The sequence below is a fragment of the Tachyglossus aculeatus genome, chromosome 5 (assembly GCF_015852505.1).
Source record: "Tachyglossus aculeatus isolate mTacAcu1 chromosome 5, mTacAcu1.pri, whole genome shotgun sequence".
Taxonomy (NCBI): domain Eukaryota; kingdom Metazoa; phylum Chordata; class Mammalia; order Monotremata; family Tachyglossidae; genus Tachyglossus; species Tachyglossus aculeatus.
In genome coordinates, this window is record NC_052070.1 from 41,004,195 (window position 1) to 41,027,057 (window position 22,863).

The 22,863-nt window shown below is 43.9% G+C and overlaps 2 protein-coding genes across 4 annotated transcripts in view; one reads left to right on the plus strand and one right to left on the minus strand.

Annotated features, from left to right (window-relative positions):
• Positions 1-13,357, minus strand: part of WRAP73 (WD repeat containing, antisense to TP73) — a 36,465-nt gene extending 23,108 nt beyond the window's left edge. For both annotated transcript variants that reach the window (XM_038746632.1, XM_038746631.1), the window contains exons 1-4: positions 13,259-13,357; positions 7,353-7,506; positions 3,644-3,796; positions 3,000-3,116 (exon numbers count right to left, since the gene is read on the minus strand). In XM_038746632.1, coding sequence (XP_038602560.1) covers positions 3,000-3,116; positions 3,644-3,796; positions 7,353-7,421 — 339 coding nt within the window. In that variant the 5' untranslated portion in view covers positions 7,422-7,506; positions 13,259-13,357. The remainder of the gene's footprint in view (positions 1-2,999; positions 3,117-3,643; positions 3,797-7,352; positions 7,507-13,258) is intronic.
• TP73 (tumor protein p73) overlaps positions 3,084-22,863 on the plus strand; it is a 197,586-nt gene continuing 177,806 nt past the window's right edge. For both annotated transcript variants that reach the window (XM_038746629.1, XM_038746628.1), the window contains exon 1: positions 3,084-3,268. In XM_038746629.1, the coding sequence (XP_038602557.1) occupies positions 3,237-3,268 (32 nt within the window). In that variant the 5' untranslated portion in view covers positions 3,084-3,236. The remainder of the gene's footprint in view (positions 3,269-22,863) is intronic.

Below are 22,863 nucleotides of genomic sequence, written 5' to 3' on the forward strand. Positions count from 1 at the left end.
CACTGATTAAATTAAAATCAGGGAAAACCTAGAATAAGGGATGCCAGATACCTGAAAGTGAGTAAACTTAATCCCATCTTTAGATCAATTAGCACATTTTTAAAAATTGTGGAGGTAAGAGACACAATCCCTATCTTCAAGGGATCTCAGTCTAACTGGGGAGGCAGAATGCTGTGTAGGGGGAGTAAGTTTTCTCTCTTCTGCTGATTGCAAATGTGTTACTTAAGCTTGGACTCCTCCATACACAGGCTTTGGGGTTAGCAGATTTGCAGAGTATAAACAGTCTCCCGTCGGGAATGATGGTGGATGAGCCTCGGTCCAGAAACCGAGAACCTGCAGTAAAGTTTCAAAGAACAAATGGGACAGACTTCAACCCAGTGCCAAGCATATGAAGGGGGGGTGGGGGGGGACTACCTTCCCAGATGATAATAATAATAATAATAGCAGCAATTTTTAAGCACCTACCATGTGTCAAGCACTGGGGTAGCTACAAGCTAAACAAGTTGGATACATTCCCTATCCCACATGGGGCTCACAGTCTAAGTAGGAAGGAGAACAGGTACTGAATCCGCATTTTACAGATGAGGAAACTGAGGCACACAGAAGTTAAGCAGCTCCCAGGAGGCAAATGGCAGAGCCAGAATTAGAACCCAGGTCCTCTGATTCCTAGGACCATGCTCTTTCCACTAGGCCACAGAGCTCCCCACAGGCCATGCTCTTTTGTGTAAAGATGATATCAACAACTCAACACACAAATCAATTCATTGGCCCAGGCCTGCTGTCTAATCCATTCGGGATGAGAAAAAACTTAGGGTTAAAAAAGAACCTGGAACTAGCTAATGGAAGGGAAGTTTAAAATGGTTTTATGATATGACAAGTCATGAAAACAGAGACAGGGATTTCATTTCTGGCTTTGCAGGAAGAGCCCAAAGGTTAGGGCACTGGGGCACAGCTATTTTAGAGCTCACTTGTTGGCATGAAGAATTATAGGCATGAGTAGCATTAGATGATGCCAAAGAAAAATGCTGAACTACCTGAGCTGTCAAGTGTGGGTTGAGAGTTGTCTCTAAATCCTCTCAACATTCCTTGAGCTAGCTAAATAAATATAGATACATATAGTACACGGATATCAAGCATTCCAACAATTCCCCTCCTAAACGCTAGCTGACGATCTGTCCCAGCAGACCCTGGATTGAGAGTACTACAGTAAACAAAACACAGACACTGGCAGGATTCAGCCAGCTGTCTGAAACAAGTTAATTTAGCCCCCTGTTTACAACTGGAGTGAAAGTCTATCCCAACACAGATGCCAACTTGGCAAAAGCTAAATGAAATCCCGAAGGATCACAGTCAGTTCCGATGGCTGGTAAGAAATACTGTCCTCACCGCCCCCCCCACACACATGCTGTTCCAAATCTACACAAAGTCTGGAGCAGCAACAACGGGAACTGTTTATACTTTGGGTTACTTAGGCTACAACAATGCAACCAGGGAACCAGACATCTATCAATCTTCGGCGACTTTAGTCCTAACAACTGGACTGCTTTTCCCTTCCAAGCAAGAACAGAAGGCATTACTCAAAGGGCTCACACCTCCTGAAGAAAAGGAAGTGCCGATATGCGTTAAGAAAATTGAGGTATCAGTTCACACAATTCATTCATTTCATTCAATCATATTTACTGAGTGCTTACTGTGTGCAGAACACTATACTAAGCACCTGGGAGAGAACAATACAACAATGAACAGACACATTCCCTGCAAACACCTCATAGGTGACTTAGGTATGAACCTCATATGGGGCAGAAACTGGATCTACATTGATGATCTTGTCTCTACCTCAGAACTTAGCGTTTGGTCCATAGTAAATATTTAATATTTAATTATTACTCTTTGAAAACTTCAAAATGTGATCTCTAAAGGCTTAGGCCATTTAGAATTTCTCATATCTAGTCTGAAGATGTTTAACTTCAATCTTACCTGAACTATCTTGTGCTACCACATAATTCACAGTTTAAGAACTCTATCATGAAGTTCCCTTTTCTGGATCGGAGTAGTAGCAGTACTAGCACTATTTACTGAGTGCCCACTTGGTGCAGTGCACTGAACTAGGAGCTTGGGAAGTACTCTGAGGCGGTAAATTCCCAAATATCCTTTTCAAAAATTACTGTCCTGTCGGGGAAGCGCAGTAGTGGTGTGAAACAATCCAGAGAGATGCTTTAAAAATGCAGACCCCGTTAAAAACGTACAATGCGTGCCAAATACCCATAAGCCGGCCATTACTTGGCCCTTCAACATTCCTTGGCCTAAAGGACTCAACTATCACCTCTATTCATTCAGTTTATTCCTCATTAAAAATGGATTACTTTGTTAAGAAAGCATCTGGATAACCCACATTCTTTTAATCACGTTAGACTGTTAAATCGAGGAATTTCAGAATTTTATCCTTTAGCATGAATGGGTGACGAAGTAAAGAAATCTGTAACTTGAGAGAAAAAGGCTTGAAAGCACCAACCCAAGCTACTTCAGGAATTGATTTCAGCCCTTTCTACTTAGGAGGTTTTCGGACAAGGTCGCCTGATGACCTCTGCCTTTACTCACAATTCAGAGTGGCCGGATGCTCGTACTAACCAAGCCACCCGTGTGGCTTGTAGGTTTAATTAACTCCCACCCTTGTCACTAGAGATTAGAGGAAATAACAAAAAAAAAACCCAAAACAGACGAAAAACAGAAAACCAAAACTTTGTTCTTGAATCACAAAAAGATTATCCACCACACACTCTTCAAATAGAAAATACAAAAGGCCTGATAGCCTGTCTCTCCCACAAGCTAAGGGCAATTAATCAGTCCCTAACTGAGCACTTATAGGACGGAGAAAAGATAAAGTACGCTCTTTCTGCTTAAAGTCTCTCGGTTTTTAAAAACTGGTGCGCTATTTGGGGAGCCAGAGGGTGGGCGGTAGCATTTGCTACCCTGAGGAACATTTGTGACATCACGCTTACATGGAATTCAGTGGTGTTGAGAATGTGACGCCCATCCGGGCTCCAGCACGAAGCCACCAGTCCGGCTGAACCTTCATCTATCTTGCAGTGCCAATCCGGCTGTTCCATGGACCACACCTACACACAGGCAGGAGAGAGATATTCCAAAGATCGCAGGCTGATCGGAATCCCAATCCCAGCTAAGAGGGGCCCAGGACAGAGCTCAGAACTCAATGAGATCTTTAAACATCATTAACCATGAAGGACTGGCGATGGATTCCACTGCAAAAGTAAGTGACGAATCTTAATGATTTATTCTAACAAATCATTTAACACTTAATTCCCTGTATAGGACAGTTGCCCCTGTCACCTAGCTTCAACTCTATACCAAAACAAGGGCAGGATATCATGTTTCTAAGCTATATTACACTTGGATTGCTTGTTAAAATATTTAGTTCTGAGTCACATTTAGACAGTTTCTCTTCCCTTTAAACAAAATAGTTCAGGAGCATTTTGAAGTTCCACGACAAGAAGGTGACTTCAAATTACAATACTCATTTTTGTACTTTGACATGGGAACTGAAACAATCCTTGCCAATGTAAGTTTCCGGTAGGCTCTTCAAATTCTAAGGGAACTAGAGAAACCAGGAAAAATGGACACTTACCTGCACAAGCCCTCTCTTATACATGGCACATAATATAAAAAGGGAGTCCGCTGACCATTCTACATATTGGATCTGATCCAGGCACGTGTACAGCTGAAGGATCTGGAGGGTATTCACATCTCGAATCACTAAGCGGTACTGGACACAGGACGCCTGGATGTGAAAAACAGTACACTTGATATCCCCAAATTCCAGAGACAGTGAGTTTTAGGGGGGGCAGGGTTCCTCCTGCCTAATTCAGCTTCTTCAATTCTGAGTTTAATTTTTGACAAACCATTGGTTTCTGTCTCTGGGCTTTCAATTTATTGCAATATACAGTCCACTGTGAAAGAAAGTTTTGCGACACTTTTGTAAGTTATAACACATCAATATGAATCAAGTTTAGAAACGCCCACTGGGGATGACAAACTTACTGGGCTATTAAGCAAAAAAATGAAATCAGTGACTTTAAAACTCTCCTTTAAGTATGCATTAACAACTAAAATCGGAAAAATAAGGTAGTATTGGTCAATGGCTGAGCACTGAACTGGAACTGAGAAGGATTATTCCTGGCTTTGCCAATGACTGAGTTTGAGGCAGTTTCCTCATCTAGAAAAACAACAATGACAGAAATGACTAACCACAAAATTATAGATGCTTTGCAAATATAAACTGCTATATAAATGTATACATGGGCAATGTGGAAAAACATTGACTTGCTTTTTATTGTTTGATAACAGTCTTGAGTAGCCCTGGGGAAAAGAGCAAGGCAGTGAAAAAGGGTAGCTGGTAAATGTTTTGTACTTTTAACCAATTGAAGTTTGTTCTAACATTAGGGTTTCAAGAACTCCCAACTTTTCTATTACTTGGTTGCTTTGAAAGAACTCAGTAAACCACTTTGATCAAGAATAATCACTTCTAATTGAGATTGTTTCCTCAATGTCTAAAAACATACACTTCTGTAAAATACTGATGCACTAGCTTGACCCAGTGGCAAGAGCAAAAGCCCTGGAGTCAAGAGACCTGAGTTCTAATCCCGGCCCCCACTTGCCTTCTGTGAGACCCGGGGCAAGTCAATCAATCATACTTACTGAGCCCTTACTGGGCGCAGAGCACTGTACTAAGTGCTTGGGAGAGGACAATAAAACAGAGTTGGTAGACATGTTCCCTGCTCACAACAAGCTTACAGTCTAGAGGGGTAGACAGACCTTTATATAATTAAGTAAATTACAGATATGCACACAAGTACTCTGGGGTTGAGACAGGAGTGAACAAAGGGTGCAAATCCAAGTGCAAGGGCGACACAGGGGGAGTGGGATAAGAGTGGGAGAATTCACTTAACTTCCCTATGCCTCAGTTTCTTTATCTCTAAAGAATATCAGTTCCCCCTCGTCATTATTCTATGAGTCCCATGTAGGACAAGAACTGCATCTTACCTGGTTGTCTTGTATCTACCCAATCAATCAATGGTGTTTACTGAGTGCTTATAGTGTGCTGTGCACAGCACTGTACTAAGTGTTTGGGAGAGCACAATACATCAGAGTTGGTAGACAAGTTCCCTGCCAACAATGAGCTTACAGTCTAGAGGACTATCCAAGTGCTTATTGTACAGTGCTTGGCACATAGGTAAGTGCTTAACAAATACCAAATTATTATTATTATTATTATTTTCCAGACAGCAGGTCACAGTGCCTGGAGACATTAAGCAAAAGCTTTGAGTGGTTAATCAAACAAAACGCTGGTGGAATTCAAATTGGCCAAGCAATTGTTATCTTTTTCTTTATGTATTTTAGGAATATCATGGGAAGCAGCACGGCCTCGTGGAAAGAGCATGGGCCACGGAGTCAGGGGATGTGGGTTCTACTCCCAGATCCACCACTAGCCTGCTTTGTGACCTTGGGAAAGTCACTTAACTTTTAGGTGCCTCAGTTTCCTCAACTGTAAAATGGGGATTCAATGCCTCTTCTCCCCTCTACTTAGACTGTGGGCCCCACATGGGACAGGGACTGTGCTCAACCTTATTAACTTGTATCTACCCCAGCACTTACAACTGTGATGGACACATAGTAAGCGCTTAACAAAACTTTAAAAAAAATCACAAATGCCTGCAAATAGTGAGTTTTAATATATACTCCCACCCCTTGAAACAGATATTTAGGACTCTAGTGAGACTACAAATGGTTCTAGGGTACAATTAATTTGATTTACTCGATAAAGTCTTATCTCTGACTTAGGACCATTTACTAAATAGCAAAGGAAGAGTGTAACAGGAAAGAGACTTGTCAAAATTGTGATATTGGAAAATGAGTATATCAAGGTCAAAAACGCTGTCCCACTGTATCGGTACACTACTAAGGAGAGGAGGGTAGAGGGCCAACTTTTCTTCCACCGTGTAACTCGTGAAATGACAGAAATTACTTTACAACGTTATTTTTACTCACTCTTGATTTTTAATTCCCTGTGTAATGTGTAATTTCACAAGTTCAATGGCATATGGCCAAATACATTTCATACACTGGAGGGCTTTTATCTAAGCACTAAGTCTGCTATCCCTGGAACTGCAAAAGTTCAAATCCCAGAAAAGCTGACAACTATGTTTTCCTCCCCAGAATAGAATGCGTGCTATTTAAATCATTTATTCTGTATACATGTGTCGGGGAGAGGGGGAAGTAGGAGAGGGAAGAGAGGAGGAAAGGAAGTCAAATGTGAAATATCAAATAAGACTACAGAAGTGCTTTATGATACTAAAACTGTCTGCAAAATATTTTAACTTTGTATACTTGATTGGACAACTTCTCTAGGTTGAAACACCCCCTCTAGACTGTACGGTCCTGATAGGCAGGGACCGTGTCTACCAACTCTGTCGTATTATACTCTCCTAAGCACTTGGTACACATAGTAAACACTTAATAAATGCCACCGAATGATTATTCTGATTCCACTCTGTACATATTTTTCTGACTGGCTCCCCCATTGCAGTGTCAGCTCCTTGTGGGCAGGGAATGTATCCTATGCTTCTCTGTACTTTTCCAAAGGGTTTGGTACAGTGCACTGCACCCAGTGAATACTCAATAAATCTCACCACTAGAGCCACTACTAACTTTCACGCAAGATCAAATAGGGGTAAGGTGTCTTACCTAGTGTTTTTTAATGGTATTTGTTAAGTACTTAGTATGTGCCAGACCCCACATTAAGTACTGGAGTAGCTACAAAGTAAACAGGTTGGAATTGGTCCATGTCCCACATGGGGCTCACAGTCTTAATCCCCATTTTCCAGAAGAGATAACTGAGGCTCAGGGAAGCCCAAGGTCACACAGCAGACAAGTGGCGGAGCCAGAATTAGAACCCAGGTCCTCTTACTCCCAGGTTCGTGCTCCTTCACTAGGAAACGCTATTTGTTGGCCAAAATGTTTCCCCTTTATAACCTCAACTCCATCAAATAATGGCTGGCACTTCTTAATGACAAAGTTTTCTCTTTGAAAACTGCTTGATTTGGTTAGAACAACTGATTTATGAATGAAGGATAGTTTTTGTTTGCCTCAACAAGGAATGAAATATTAATTAGGAGATAAGAAGGCAGTTGACAGGCATCATCCAGCTCTACCAAGCAATACCTGGTTTCCAGGTCAATATCAAACAACCAAAGCTAGCTTTCCCAACCTAGCCGGCCCTTTCAATAAAAACCTGCAGGGCCTCATTTTATAAACTAACTGCCTCACGGGCAACTCACCAGATACTTCCCATCAGGAGAGAACTTGCAGAGCAGATTTGAGAGCTTAAACACTTCGGAGAAATTCATAACTCAGGCAGGCAAGGTGTCAGGAGGAGAGTGGCGGCAACACTGCTTCTGCAGGGAGGAAGCCCCTAATCAGGACCATCAATCCCTGGGGGAAAAGGAACCAGGATCACTCACAACTGCTAAGGGGAAACAGGAAGACACAGATATACACACTCACTCTCTTCCATCTCTGGGACAAACAGATACTCATTATCATCGACTTTAAAGCACTCAATCAGCTCTCCTTCTCCTACTCGATCTCACTACCACCCAACCCCGCAGACTTTGCCAATCTACTCACTGTACCTTATTCTTGTCTACATCGCTGACAACCCCTTGCCCACATCCACCCCCTGGCCTGGAACTCCTTCTAGCTTCATATGCCACAGACTAATGGTTTCCCAATTTTCAAAGCCATTCTAAGAATCGCATCTCCTCTACTCAATGGTATTTACTGAGTGCTTACTACGGAAAACGCACTGTACTAAGTGCTTTGGAAAGTACAACACAATAGAGTTGTTAGGACACGATCCCTGCCCACAAGCAGAAGCAGTGTGGCCCAGTGGAAAGAGCATGGGCCCGGGAGTCAGAGGACCTGGGTTCTAATCCTGACCACCACTTGTCTGCTGTGTGACTGTGGACAAGTCACTTTACTTCTTTGTTCCTCAGTTCCCTCATCTGTAAAATTGGGATTAAGACTGTAAGCCCCATGTCACGCATGGATTGTGACTAAATTACCCTGTGTCTATCCCAGAGTGTGGTATAATTCCTGGCACATAGTAAGTATTCGATAAATACCATTTAAAAAAAACTTGCAATCTAAAGGAGGAGACAAACATTAGAATATATCACAGGTAAGGGAAATGGCAAAATTCCAGAACTGCTTTTGGGGGTGAGGGTGAATATCAAGTGCTTAAGGGACACTTAACGCATAGGCAGTGCAGAGAGGAGGGTAGGAAAACGAGGTCTTGGTTGAGGAACGCCTCTAAGACAAGATATGATTTTAATAAGACTTTTAAGGTGGGGAGAGGGAATATGTCTATCAATTATGTTATACTGTACTTTCAAGTACTGAGTGCTCTGAGCATGGTATGCCCTCAATAAATATGACTGATTGAGAGTGGTGGTCTGTCACACATGGAGGGGGAGGGAGTTGTGAGCCCAGTGTTGGGTAGGGACTGTCACTATATGTTGTCAACTTGTACTTCCCAAGCGCTTAGTACAGTGCTCTGCACACAATAAGCACTCAATAAATACAACTGATTGATTGATTGATTGATTCCAGACCAGAGGGAGGACATGGGAAAAGAGATCTTCCCTGACTAACCCCTCATTTCCCCAATTACCTGCCCTCCCTTCTACATTGCCTTTGAGTCCATACCCCTTCAGCACTTTGATACTCATACCTCAGCCCTACAACATTTTTGTCCTTATACTCTGCCCCTTCCCCTGTCTGCCATGTATTTATAATGTTTGTCTCCCCCACTATACTGTAAACTTCTTGAGGGCTGGAATCATGTCAATCAACTCTATTGCTCTACATCAATCCATGGTGGAACTTACTAAGCACTTATTGTGCTCCCAAGCACTTAGGACAGTGCTACACACATGGCAAGCACTCAGTAAACACCACTGACTGAATGATGATGAAGATGGAATTTGTTAAGTACTATGGGCCAAACACCCTTCTACGCACTGAAGTAGTAATAATAATAAGGATGGTATTTGTTAAGTATTTACTATGTGCCAAGCACTATTCTAAATGCTGGGGTAGATACAAGGTAATCAGGTTGTCCCACCTCGGGCTCATAGTCTTAATCCCTATTTTACAGATGAGGTAACTGAGGCACAGAGAAGTTAAGTGACTTGTCCAAGGTCACAGAGCAGACAAAGGAGGAGCCGGGGATTAGACCCCACATCCTCCGACTCCCAAACCAGTGCTCTTGCCACTAGGCCATGTTGGTTATCAGGCTGGAAAGTAATGAAAGGACAGTGCTTAATACAGTGCCTCTGGTACTAACTTTTCTCACGGTGCCTCAATTTCACCGGTCTCAACACCAACCCCTGGCTCACGTCCTACCTCTGGCTGGAACGCCCTCCCTCCTCAAATCCACCAAACAATCACTCTCCCTCTCTTAAATGCCTTACCGAAGGCCCATCTCCTCCAAGAGGCCTTCCCAGACTAAGCCCCCATTTTCCTCATCTCCCACTCCCTTCTGCATCGCCCTGACTTGCTCCCTTTGCTCTTCCTCCCACTCCCTGCCCCACAGCACTTATGTATGATACCTGTCATTTTATTTATTTATATTGATGTCTGTTTATTTGTACTGAGGTCTGTCTGCCCCTCTAGACTGTGAGCTCATTGTGAGCAGGGAATGTCACTCTTTATTGCTGTATGGTGCCTTCCCAAGCACTTAATACAGTGATCTGCATATAGTAAGTGCTCAATAAATTTGACTGAATGAATAAGTGCTTAACAAATACCATAATTATTGTTCGCACCCAGTGAGTGCTCAATAAATTTGACTGAATAAGTGCTTAACAAATACCATAATTATTATTCGCACCCAGTGAGGGCTCAAAAAATACGACAGAATGAATGAATGAATAAGCACTTAACTACCATATTATTCGCACCCATTGAGCACTCAATAAATACAACAGAATGAATGAATAAGCGTTTAAATACTATAATCATTATTCGCACCCAGTGAGTGCTCAATAAATGGCTGAATGAATAAGTGCTTAACAAATACCATAATCATTATTCGCAATCAGTGGGCGCTCAATAAATATGACTTAATGAATGAATAAGCGCTTAACAAATACCGTAATTATTATTCACACCCGGTAAGTGCTCAGTAAATACTACAGAATGAATAGATGAATAAGCACTTAACAAATACTGTAATTATTATTTGCACCCAGTGAGTACTCAATAAATATGATGAAATGAATGAATGAATAAGCACTTAACAAATACCATAATTATTATTCGCACCCAATGAGCACTCAATAAATTCGACAGAATGAATAAGTGCTTAAAGAATACCACATTATTCGCACCCAGTGAGCGCTCAATAAATACGACTTAATGAATGAATAAGCGCTTAATAATAATAATGGCATTTATTAAGCGCTTACTATGTGCAAGAGACTGTTCTAAGCGCTGGGGAGGATACAAGGTGATCAGGTTGCCTCACGTGGGGCTCACAGTCTTAATCCCCATTTTACGGATGAGGGAACTGAGGCCCAGAGACATGAAGTGACTTGCCCAAAGTCACCCAGCTGACAAGTGATGGAGCCGGGACTGGAACCCATGACCTCTGACTCCGAAGCACGGGCTCTTTCCACTGAAGCCACGCTGCTTAACAAATACCATAATATTATTCGCACCAAATTCATTCACTCAATCGTATTTATTCATTCATTCAATTGTATTTATTGAGCGCTTACTGTTTGCAGAGCACTGTACTAAGCGCTTGGGAAGTACAAGTTGGCAACATATAGAGACGGTCCCTACCCAACAGCGGGCTCACAGTCTAGAAGAGACAGACAACAAAATAAAACATATTAACAAAATAAAATAAATAGAATAAATATGTACAAGTAAAATAAATAAGTAGAGTAATAAATACATACAAACATACATATATACAGGTGCTGTGGGGAGGGGAAGGAGGTAAGGCGGGGGGGGAGGGGGAGGAAGGGGAAAGGAAGGAGGGGGCTCAGTGTGGGAAGGCCTCCTGGAGGAGGTGAGCTCTCAGTAGGGCTTTGAAAGGAGGAAGAGAGCTCTCCATAGATACAAGAGAATGTATGAATGAGCGCTTAACAAATATCATAGTGAATAATGATAATAATGGCATTTATTAAGCACTTACTATGTGCAAAGCAATGTTCTAAGTGCTGGGTTATTATTCGCACCCGATGAGCGCTCAAGAAATTCGACTGAATGAATGAATGAGAATTTCATTCGCTCATTCATTCATTCGTATTGAATGAGCGCTTACTGTGTGCACAGCACTGTACTAAGCGCTTGGGAAGTACAAGTTGGCAACATATAGAGACGGTCCCTACCCAACAACAGGCTTATAGGCTAGAAGGGGGAGACAGATAACAAAACAAAGCATATTAACAAAATAAATAAATAGAATAAATATGTACAAGTAAAATAAGTAAATAGAGCAATAAATATGTACAAACATATATACATATATACAGGTGGTGTGGGGAGGGGGAGGTAAGGCAGGGAGAGGGGGAGGAGGGGGAGAGGAAGGAGGGGGCTCAGTCTGGGAAGGCCTCCTGGAGGAGGTGAGCTCTCAGTAGGGCTCTGAAGGGAGGAAGAGAGTGCTCCATAGATACGACAGAAAGAATGAATGAATGAGCGCTTAAATATCCTAGTTATTATTCGCATCCGGTGAGCACTCAAGCAATTCGACTGAATGAATGAATGAGACAATTTCATTCCTTCAATCGTATTGATTGAGTGCTTACTGTGTGCAGGGCACTGTACTAAGCGCTTGGGAAGTCCAAGTCGGCAGCATATAGACTGTGAGCCCACTGCTGGGTAGGGACTGTCTCTATATGTTGCCAATTTGTACTTCCCAAGCGCTTAGTACAGTGCTCTGCACATAGTAAGCGCTCAATAAATACGATTGACGATGATATAGAGACGGTCCCTACCCAACAACGGGCTCACAGGCTAGAAGGGGGAGATAGACGACAAAACAGGTGGACAGGTGTCATCAGAATAAATAATAATAATAATAATAGCATTTATTAAGCACTTACTACGTGCAAAGCACTGTTCTAAGCGCTGGGGAGGTTACAAGGTGATCAGGTTGTCCCACGGGGAGGGGGCTCACAGTCTTCATCCCCATTTTACAGATGAGGGAACGGAGGCCCAGAGAAGCGAAGTGACTTGCCCAAAGCCGCACAGCTGACAAGTGGCGGAGCCGGGATTTGAACCCACGACCTCTGACTCCCAAGCCCGGGCTCTTTCCACTGAGCCACGCTGCTTCTCACAATAATCAATACGATTGAACGGATGAAATAGAAGTCAGATTACCCACACCCCCCATCGGAATAACCAGAAGTTAGATCACACACACACCATCAGAATAAATGATGCTTGGTACAGCCCAGTGCAAGTGCTCAGTCCAGTGCTCTGCACGCAGTAAGCGCTCAATAAATACGATTGATCATCATCATCAATCGTATTTATTGAGCGCTTACTATGTGCAGAGCACTGTACTAAGCGCTTGGGAAGTACAAATTGGCAACATCTAGAGACAGTCCCTACCCAACAGTGGGCTCACAGTCTACAAGGGGGAGACAGAGAACAAAACCAAACATACTAACAAAATAAAATCAATAGGATAGATATGTACAAGTAAAATAAATAGAGTAATAAATCTGTACAAACATATATACATATATACAGGTGCTGTGGGGAAGGGAAGGAGGTAAAATGGGGGGGATGGAGAGGGGGACGAGGGGGAGAGGAAGGAAGGGGCTCAGTCTGGGAAGGCCTCCTGGAGGCGGTGAGCTCTCAGCAGGGCCAGAAATAATAATGATAATAATAATTATGATGATGATGGTATTTGTTCAGCGCTTACTATGTGCCAAGCACTGTTCTAAGTGCAGGATGGGGGGGGGGGGCAGATTGATGATAAAAAATAGAAGTTGGATGTCACACACACACACACACACACACACACACACACACACACACATAGACAAGGTGAACGTGGCTGTGGGTCCCACTCAGAGGCGCCCACAAAGCCCCGGTGGGTGTCGTCTCCATGGCGACAGGTGCCGGCCCTGTGATAGACGCCCCCGCCCCGGGCCACACGCACCTGGTGGAGGAGGAGGAGGAGGGTCCGGTGAGGAGAATGAAAGGGAGCGGGGGCGGCGCTGGGATCCCGGGGGGAAGGCGGGGGCCTTCCTCCTCCTCCTCCTCCTCGTCGTCCTGGTCGTCGTCGTCGTCGTCCTTCCTCCTCCTCACGGCCCGAGCCGCCGCCTCAGAGCGGCCGCCGCCTCCCCCGCTCCCCGCGGGCAGGAAGCGCGGGGAAGGCGGGAAGCCGAGCGCAGCCAATCAGGGCCCGCCCCGGCCCGCGCGGGATTGTGGGAGTCGTAGTCCGCCCCCGGCCCGCGCGGGATTGTGGGAGTCGTAGTCCTCCCCGGCCCGCGCGGGATTGTGGGAGCTGTAGTCCTGTGCGAGCTCGGCGGCCCCGCCGCGCCCGATGGGCTGGTTTTAAAGGGCCCCGGGCACATCATCATCATCATCATCATCATCATCATCATCATCATCATCATCATCATCATCATCATCATCATCATCATCATGATCACGACGGCATTTGTTAAGCTCTTACTATGTGCAAAGCACTGAGCCCACTGTTGGGTAGGGACTGTCTCTATATGTTGCCAATTTGTACTTCCCAAGCGCTTAGTACAGTGCTCTGCACATAGTAAGCGCTCAATAAATACGATTGATTGATTGATTGATTGATCATCATCACGACGGCATTTGTTAAGCGCTTACTATGTGCAAAGCACTGTTCTAAGCGCCGGGGGGATATAACATGTTTGGTTTTGTTGTCTGTCTCCCCCTTCTAAACTGTGAGCCCACTGTTGGGTAGGGACCGTTTCTATATGTTGCCAACTTGTTCTTCCCAAGAGCTTAGTCCAGTGCTCTGCACACAGTAAGCGCTCAATCAATACGATTGAATGAATGAATGAATGAGTGAATGACTTGCCACCTGTCCACATGTTTGGTTTTGTTCTCTGTCTCCGCCTTCTAGACTGTGAGCCCGCTGCTGGGTAGGGACCGTCTCTATATGTTGCCAACTTGCACTTCCCAAGCGCTTAGTCCAGTGCTCTGCACATAGTAAGTGCTCAATAAATACGATTGGTGATGATGATGACATGTTTGGTTTTAATAATAATAATAATGGCATTTGTTAAGCGCTTACTATGTGCAAAGCGCCGTTCTAAGCGCTGGGGAGGATACAAGGTGATCAGGTTGTCCCGCGGGGGGCTCACAGTCAATCCCCATTTACCAGATGGAGTAACTGAGGCTCAGAGAAGTTAAGTGACTTGCCCAAGGTCACACAGCAGACATGTGGCAGAGTCGGGGTTCGAACCCATGACCTCTGACTCCCAAGCCCGGTTTTGTTGTCTGTCTCCCCCTTCTAAACTGTGAGCCCACTGTTGGGTAGGGACCGTTTCTATATGTTGCCAACTTGTGCTTCCCAAGCGCTTAGTCTAGTGCTCTGCACACAGTTAGCGCTCAATCAATACGATTGAATGAATGAATGAGTGAATGACTTGCCACCTGTCCACATGTTTGGTTTTGTTCTCTGTCTCCGCCTTCTAGACTGTGAGCCCGCTGCTGGGTAGGGACCGTCTCTATATGTTGCCAACTTGCACTTCCCAAGCGCTTAGTCCAGTGCTCTGCATACAGTAAGCGCTCAATAAATACGATTGAATGAATGAGTGAATGACTTGCCACCTGTCCACATGTTTGGTTTTGTTCTCTGTCTCCGCCTTCTAGACTGTGAGCCCGCTGCTGGGTAGGGACCGTCTCTATATGTTGCCAACTTGTACTTCCCAAGCGCTTAGTACAGTGCTCTGCACACAGTAAGCACTCAGTAAATACGATTGAATGAATGAATGAATGAATAACATGATCAGGTTGTCCCACGTGGGGCTCACAGTCAATCCCCCTTTACAGATAATAATAATAATAATAATAATAATAATAATAATAATAATAATAATGGCATTTATTAAGGGCTTACTATGTGCATTGCACTGTTCTAAGCCCTGGGGAGGTTACAAGGTGATCAGGTTGTCCCACGGGGGGCTCACAGTCTTAATCCCCATTTTACAGATGAGGTAACTGAGGCTCAGAGAAGTGAAACGACTTGCCCAAAGTCACACAGCAGACATGTGGTGGAGCCGGGATTCGAACCCATGACCTCCGACTCCAAAGCCGGGGCTGTTTCTACTGAGCCGCACTGCTTCTCTAATCATCATCATCATCATAATAATCATCATCATCATCATCATCATAAGAGTACATTTGTAGGGCCCGGAGATTTTCAAGGGAAAAGTTTCGGGCCGGCAAAAGCGGTCCCGCAGCCTGGGTGATCTGGCCCAGCGTCACCTCCTGGGAAGGCTGTGTGACTTTGGAGGAGCAGCGTGGCTCAGTGGAAAGAGCCCGGGCTTTGGAGTCAGAGGTCATGGGTTCAAATCCCGGCTCCGCCACGTCAGCTGGGTGACTTTGGGCAAGCCACTTCACTTCTCTGGGCCTCAGTTCCCTCATCTGGAAAATGGGGATTGAGACTGTGAGCCCCACGTGGGACCAACTGATCACCTTGTTTTCCCCCCACCCCAGCGCTTAGAATAGTGCTTTGCACATAGTAAGCGCTTAATAAATGCCATTATTATTTGGGCAACTCACTTGACTTGACCCCTTCTAGACTGCGAGCTCGCTGTTGGGTAGGGACCGTCTCTCTATGTTGCCAACTTGTACTTCCCAAGCGCTTAGTACAGTGCTCTGCACACAGTAAGCGCTCAATAAATACGATTGGTTGAATGAATGAATGACTTCTCTGGGCCTCAGTTCCCTCATCTGTAAAATGGGGATGAAGACTGTGCGCCCCATGTGGGACAACCTGATCACCTTGTATCCTCCCCAGCGCTTAGAATGGTGCTTTGCACATAGTAAGCGCTTAATAAATACCAACATTATTATTATTATAAGGCGCTCATCATTGTTACCTAAGCCCAGAAGCCATTCATTCATTCATTCATTCAATCGTATTTATTGAGTGCTTACTGTGTGCGGATCACGGTACTAAGCGCTTGGGAAGTACAAATCGGCAACATATACAGTCCCTACCCAACAACAGCACCTGTATATGTGTTTGTACAGATCTATTACTCTATTTATTTTACTTGTACATATTTACTATTCTATTTATTTTGTTAATGATGTGCATCTAGCTGTACTTCTATTTATTCTGATTATATATATATATATATATTTAAATGTATATATTTATTCTATTTATTTAGTTGACACCTGACCCCATGTTTTGTTTTGTTGTCTGTCTCCCCTTCTAGACTGAGCCCGTTGTTGGGTAGGGACCGTCTCTATATGTTGCCGACTTGTACTTCCCAAGCGCTTAGTACAGTGCTCTGCACACAGGAAGGGCTCAATAAATACCATTGAATGAATGAATGAAATGAGAAGGGGGAGACAGACAACCTGACTGTAAACCCCTGGGCGGGGGCACGGCTCGCCTCTACAAAATGCAGGATGCTCTCCCAAGCGCTTAGGACAATGTTCTCCGCACACCGGAAGCACTCAACAAATAAACGAATTCATTGGAACACGCTATCATCACCGTGCGATTTCGCGGGTTAGCACGATATAAGCTACTTAGATTGTGCAAAAGAAAACATCCCATGCAGCAGAGAAGCAGTGTGGTTTGGGTTTAGGGGATAGACCACGGGCCTGGGTTCTAATTATGCCTCTGCCAGTGCTTGGCACGTAGTAAGCGCTTAACAAATAATCATTATAATTATTATAATTATTATATAAGTATTATATTATTATTATTATTATAGCAAATAATTATTAATAATGTTGGTATTTGTTAAGCACTTACTACGTGCCAAGCATTGTTCCAAGCGTCGGGGGGCGGGGGGGATACAAGGTTGTCCTACGATGGGGCTCACGGTCTTCATCCCCATTTTACAGATGATGGAACTGAGGCACAGAGAAGGTAACCCAAAGTCACACAGATGACAAGTGGTGGAGTCGGGATTAGAACCCATGACCTCTGACTCCCAAGCCTGGGCTCTTTCCACTAAGCCACGCTACTTCTCTGTTATTATTATTATTATTATTATTATTATGTCTGCTGTGTGACCTTGGATGGGTCATTTCACTTCTCTGGGCCTCAGTTACAGTGTGCAGAGCACTGTATTAAGTGCTTGGGAGAGTACAATAGATCAGAGTTGGTAGACATGTTCCCTGCCAACAATGAGCTTACAGTCTACAGAACTATCCAAGTGCTTTTACAGTGCTCAGCACATACTTCAATGCTTAATACCAAATTATTAATTATTATTTTCCAGGCAGCAGGTCACAGTGCCCGGGGACATTAAGCAACAGCTCAGTTACCTCATCTGTAAAATGGGGACTAAGACTGTGAGCCCTATGTGGGACAAGGACTGTGTCCAACCTAATTAACTTGTATCTGCCCTAAAGCTTAGAACGGTGTTTGGCACATAGTGAGGGCTTCACAAGTCCCATAATTATTGCTATTATTAGGCAGCTAAGCCTGGGGAGCCATTCTGCTGGGTGGTTTGAGACCAGTCATTTTAACCTCTCTGTGCCTGAGTCCCTTGTGGGACAGGGACTGTGTCCAATCTGATTATCTGATCTCTACTAAATGCACAAAGTACTTAATCCATCGATCATATTTAAGAGTGCTTACTATGTACAGTGTTCTGTACTAAGTGCTTGGAAGAGTACAAAAGAGCAGAATTAGCAGGCACATTCCCTGCCCATAACGAGTTTACCTTACAGTCTAGCGGGGGAGACAGATATTAATATGAATAAATCTAAATACTTATTATATTATGTGATTGCATGAATCTGTGGTTTATTTGCCTATATTTTAGATTTGGAAACAAGGACAATGCTGGAATAAAAATTGCCTAAAGATCATATGGCTTTTTGTAATTATAAGACTATAAAAATATACGATTCATCAATCCCAGCTGACCTAACCTACCTTTAGATTTTCCCTTCCCCGGGGAAATTGTTTGAGGTGGATTATGGAAGAAAAGCTAATGGTGATATACGAAGATCAGTGTGAAACAACAATGTTTGTAAACACACAGGTGTTATGGATTCCAATTTCTTTGTTCCACTCCACTATCACTGGATAATGGTGATGCTTTATAAGTATAGATATTGATGGGTATCTAGGTATGCTACGGTCATCTGAACTATAAATAACCATAAGTTTGAACTTTTAGTACTATCAACAAGCTCTCCCTTCTGCCTTGTCCAGGCAATTGGATCTGTGAACTTTGGGCACCCACCCTCAACAGCACAGCACCCTCAACCCCACAACACTAAGGTACATATCTATAAATAATGTCTTGTAAATTATTTATTCATAATAATGTCTATCTCCCCCTGAAGACTGTAAAAGCTCGTTGTGGACAGAGACACTGTTGTATTGTACTCTCCCAAACATTTAGTACTGTGCTCTGCACACAATAAGCGCTCAATAAATACCACTGATGAAGATAATGACGACAACAAGCTGCACAGACCATTAGTAGGATCAACAATTTTTCCACACAACCTTTCAGGCCTCCAGTCTCAGGGATGAGGCTTCCCCATTGTTTTCGAGAGAAAATTTTATAGGAATAGCTACTGTAGAGCCAAAGATACTTTATAGGTGTAGATGTAAATATTGAATATAAATATAACCAGGTTTGCATATAGATACCATATCGTCGATATGGATATAGAAATTTATAGAGCTATAGATGTAGAGATACATTTTTACCCCCGGCGCTTAGTACAGTGCTCTGCACACAGTAAGTGCTCAATAAATATGATTGAATGAATGCATACTGTACCGTTACAAATCTAGATTATCTAGAGACTCTATCAATCAACCGTATTTATTGAGCGCTTACTCTGTGCAGAGCTCTCTACTAAGCGCTTGGCAGAGTACAAAGGACTTGGGAGAATACTGTATAAATAACTGACGGTAAATTCGTTGTGGGCAGGGAACTTGCCTACGAACTGTATTATATTGTAATCTTACAAACACGTGAAGCAGCGTGGCTTTCGTGGCAAGAGCCCGGGCTTGGGAGTCAGAGGTCGGGGGTACTAATCCCGGCTCCGCCACTTGTCAGCTCTGTGACTTTGGGCAAATCACTTCACTTCTCTGTGCCTCGGTTATCTCATCTGTAAAATGGGGATTTAAACTGTGAGCCCCACGTGGGACAACCTCATTACCTTGTACCTACCCCAGCCCTTAGAACAGTGGTTGGCATATAGTAAGCGCTTAATGAATGCCATCATCATTATTATCATTACAGTGCTGTGCACACAGTAAGCACTCAATTAATGTGATTGATTGATTGATTGATTGGAAGACAGTCCTTTCTCTATCTTGAAGTAAGGTCAGATAATTACCCGTTGACTTAAGCCGTCACGATTAACTGGTCTCCCTTTTGCTGGTCTGCTCTTTTTATTCCTACTTCCCAGATCGTGTTCCTCCTTAATCCCAAATTCACTCTCAAGGACTCTCCCATTTCTTTCCCCTGTGCGTTACGCCTCTTCTCCTCCCTCCACCCGCACGTCAAATCTGCCAACGAATGTCCTGTCCCACCTTCAAAGCCCTCGAAAAAGCTGTCTCCCCAAGAAAACATACTTGGTTAATTCCCCTATCCATCTGTGCACACCACCCCAGTAGCGGAGTGGTGTTTATTATTTTTTATTCCAGATTTATTCCGGCATTGTCCTTGTTTCCAAACCTAAAATATAGGGGTATACACCACAGATTTATGCTGTCACATAATATAATAAGTATTTAGATTTATTGTTTATTATTTATTCTTCAGCGTGGCTTAATGGAACAAACACAGGCTTGGGAGTCAGAGGTTGTAATCCCGGCTCTGCCACTTGCCAGCTGTGTGGCTTTGGGCAACTCATTTAATTTATCTGTGCCTCAGCTACCTCATATGTAAAATGGGGATGAAGCCTGTGAACCCCACCTGGGACAACCTGATTACCTTGTATCTCCCCCAGCGCTTAGAATAGTGCTTTGCACATAGTAAGCGCTTAACAAATGCCATCATCATTATTATTATTACAGTGTTAATTGACTTGCTTACTTTTGATCTTTATCTCTTTCTATTCATCTATTGTCCTATTGTATCTTTGTTACTTTGTCTATTCTTGTTTTCCCCTTAGGCTAAACTCCCGAGGAGTCGAGGGCAGAGATTGTGTCTTTCACTCGGTTGTGTATTAAGAAGCACGAGTTGCATACAGGAGATTAATTAATTAAATAATTATGGCGTTTGTTAAGTGCTTACTATGTGCCACGCACCGTACTAAGCGCTGGGGTGCATACACGCAAATTGAGTTGGACACGGTCCCTGTCTCACGTGGGGCTCACAGACTTGTTCCTCATTTTCCAGATGAGGGAACTGAGGCCCAGAGAAGTGATGTGACTTGTCCAAGGTCACACAGCAGACAAGTGGTAGAGCAGGGATGAATTAATTAATTCATTCATTCGGTGGTATTTATTAAGCGCTTACTGTGTGCAGAGCTAAGCGCTTGGGAAAGTACAATACACTAATAGAGTGTCAATCCCTGCCCACAACGAACTCACAGTCTAGAGAAGCAGCGTGGCTCAGTGGAAAGAGCGCGGGCTTGGGAATCAGAGATCGGGGTTCTAATCCCGACTCCGCCACTTGTCAGCTGTGTGACTTTGGGCAAGTCACTTCACTTCTCTGGGCCTCAGTTCCCTCATCTGGAAAATGGGGATTAAGACTGTGAGCCCCCCGTGGGACAACCTGATCACTTTGTATCCTCCCCAGCGCTTAGAACGGTGCTTTGCACATAGTAAGCGCTTAACAAATACCATCATTATTATCATTATTATTAGAGGGGGTGCTCAGCACAGTGTGCTACACTCATCACAGAGCCCGGTCCAGGGCTCCGCACCTGGCAGGAACCCGGTGCAGTGCTTCGCTTCCACATCTGTAAAATGGGGATTAAGACTGTGTGCCCCATGTGGGACAGGGACTGTGTCCAACCTGATCATCTTGTATCTACCCCAGCGCTTAATACAGTGCCTGGAACACAGTAAGCGCTTAGTTTAGCAAGTACCATAAAAAAGTCTGTGTTCGGTATTAGAGTTCTGCTCTTGGCAGGTTCTCAAAAGATGGTATTGATTCATCCATTCATTCAATCGTATTTATTCATTCATTCATTCAATCATATTTATTGAGCACTTACTGTGTGCAGAGCACTGTACTAAGCGCTTGGGAAGTACAAGTTGGCAACATATAGAGACGGTCCCTACCCAACAGAGGGCTCACAGTCTGGAAGGGGGAGACAGACAACAAAACAAAACATATTGACAAAATAAAAAATAGAATAAATATGTACAAGTAAAATAAATAAATAGAGTAATGAATATGTTCAAACACATATACATATATACAGGTTTATATATATTTATATATTTATATGTATTTATTGAGTGCTTACTGTGTGCAGAGCACTGTACTAAGCGCTTGGGAAGTACAAATCGGCAATATATAGAGACGGTCTCTACCCAACAACGGGCTCACAGTCTTGCACATTACTGAAGGCATATCTCCTCCAGGAAGCCTTCCCTGACTAAGCCCTCCTCTCCTCTTCTCCCACTCCCTTCTGTGCCGCTCTGACTTACTCCTTCATTCGTTCTCCCTCCCATCCTCAAGGCACACGCATATATACTTGTAAATATCTGCAATTTATGTGTTTACTTATTTATATTAATGTCTGTCTCCCCCTCTAGACTGTGAGCTCGTTGTGGGCAGAAATGTGTTGTTATACTGTACTTTTCCAAGCGCATGAAGGTACAGCGCTTTGCACACAGTACACGCTCAATAAATGCGTATGAATGATGGAGATTGTGCAGCGGGCAAAATAATAATAATTATTATGGTATTTCTTAAGCACTTACTGTGCCAGGCACTGTACTAAGCGCTGGGGTGGATACAAGCAAATCGGATTGTACACAGTCCCTGTCCCACATGGGGCTCACAGTCTCACTCCTCATTTTACTGATGAGGCAACTGAGGTCCAGAGAAGTGACTTGCCCAAGGTCACACCGCAGAGCAGGGGAATTAGAACCCAGTTCCTTCGGACTCTTAGGCCAGTGCTCTAGCCACTCGGCTACACTGCTTCTCCAAAGAAATAGGAAATCCGAACTTCTCGGTATCGTCGCATGTTCAAAAGCGTTTTAATAATAATAATGATGATGATGGCATTTTGTTAAGCGCTTACCATGTACCAAGCACTGTTTTAAGCGCTGGGGGAGTTACAAGGTCATCAGGTTGTCCCACGTGGGGCTCACAGTCTTCATCCCCATTTTACAGATGAAGTCACTGAGGCCCAGAAAAGTTAAGTGACTTGTCCAAAGTCACACAGCTGATAAGTGGCGGGGTCGGGATTAGAACCCACGACCTCTGACTGCGATCGCCGGGCTCAGCGGCGGGTAAAAAGTAGCTCTCCAACCAGGAAGCCGAGGGAGGGACGCAATAAGAAGCCGTTTCTTCGTCCCGGGCTTGGGCAGAACTGAACGCCTTAGAGACCCCCCGGACCCAGGGTGGAAGTCAGGGGAGAGCAGGGGGCTGG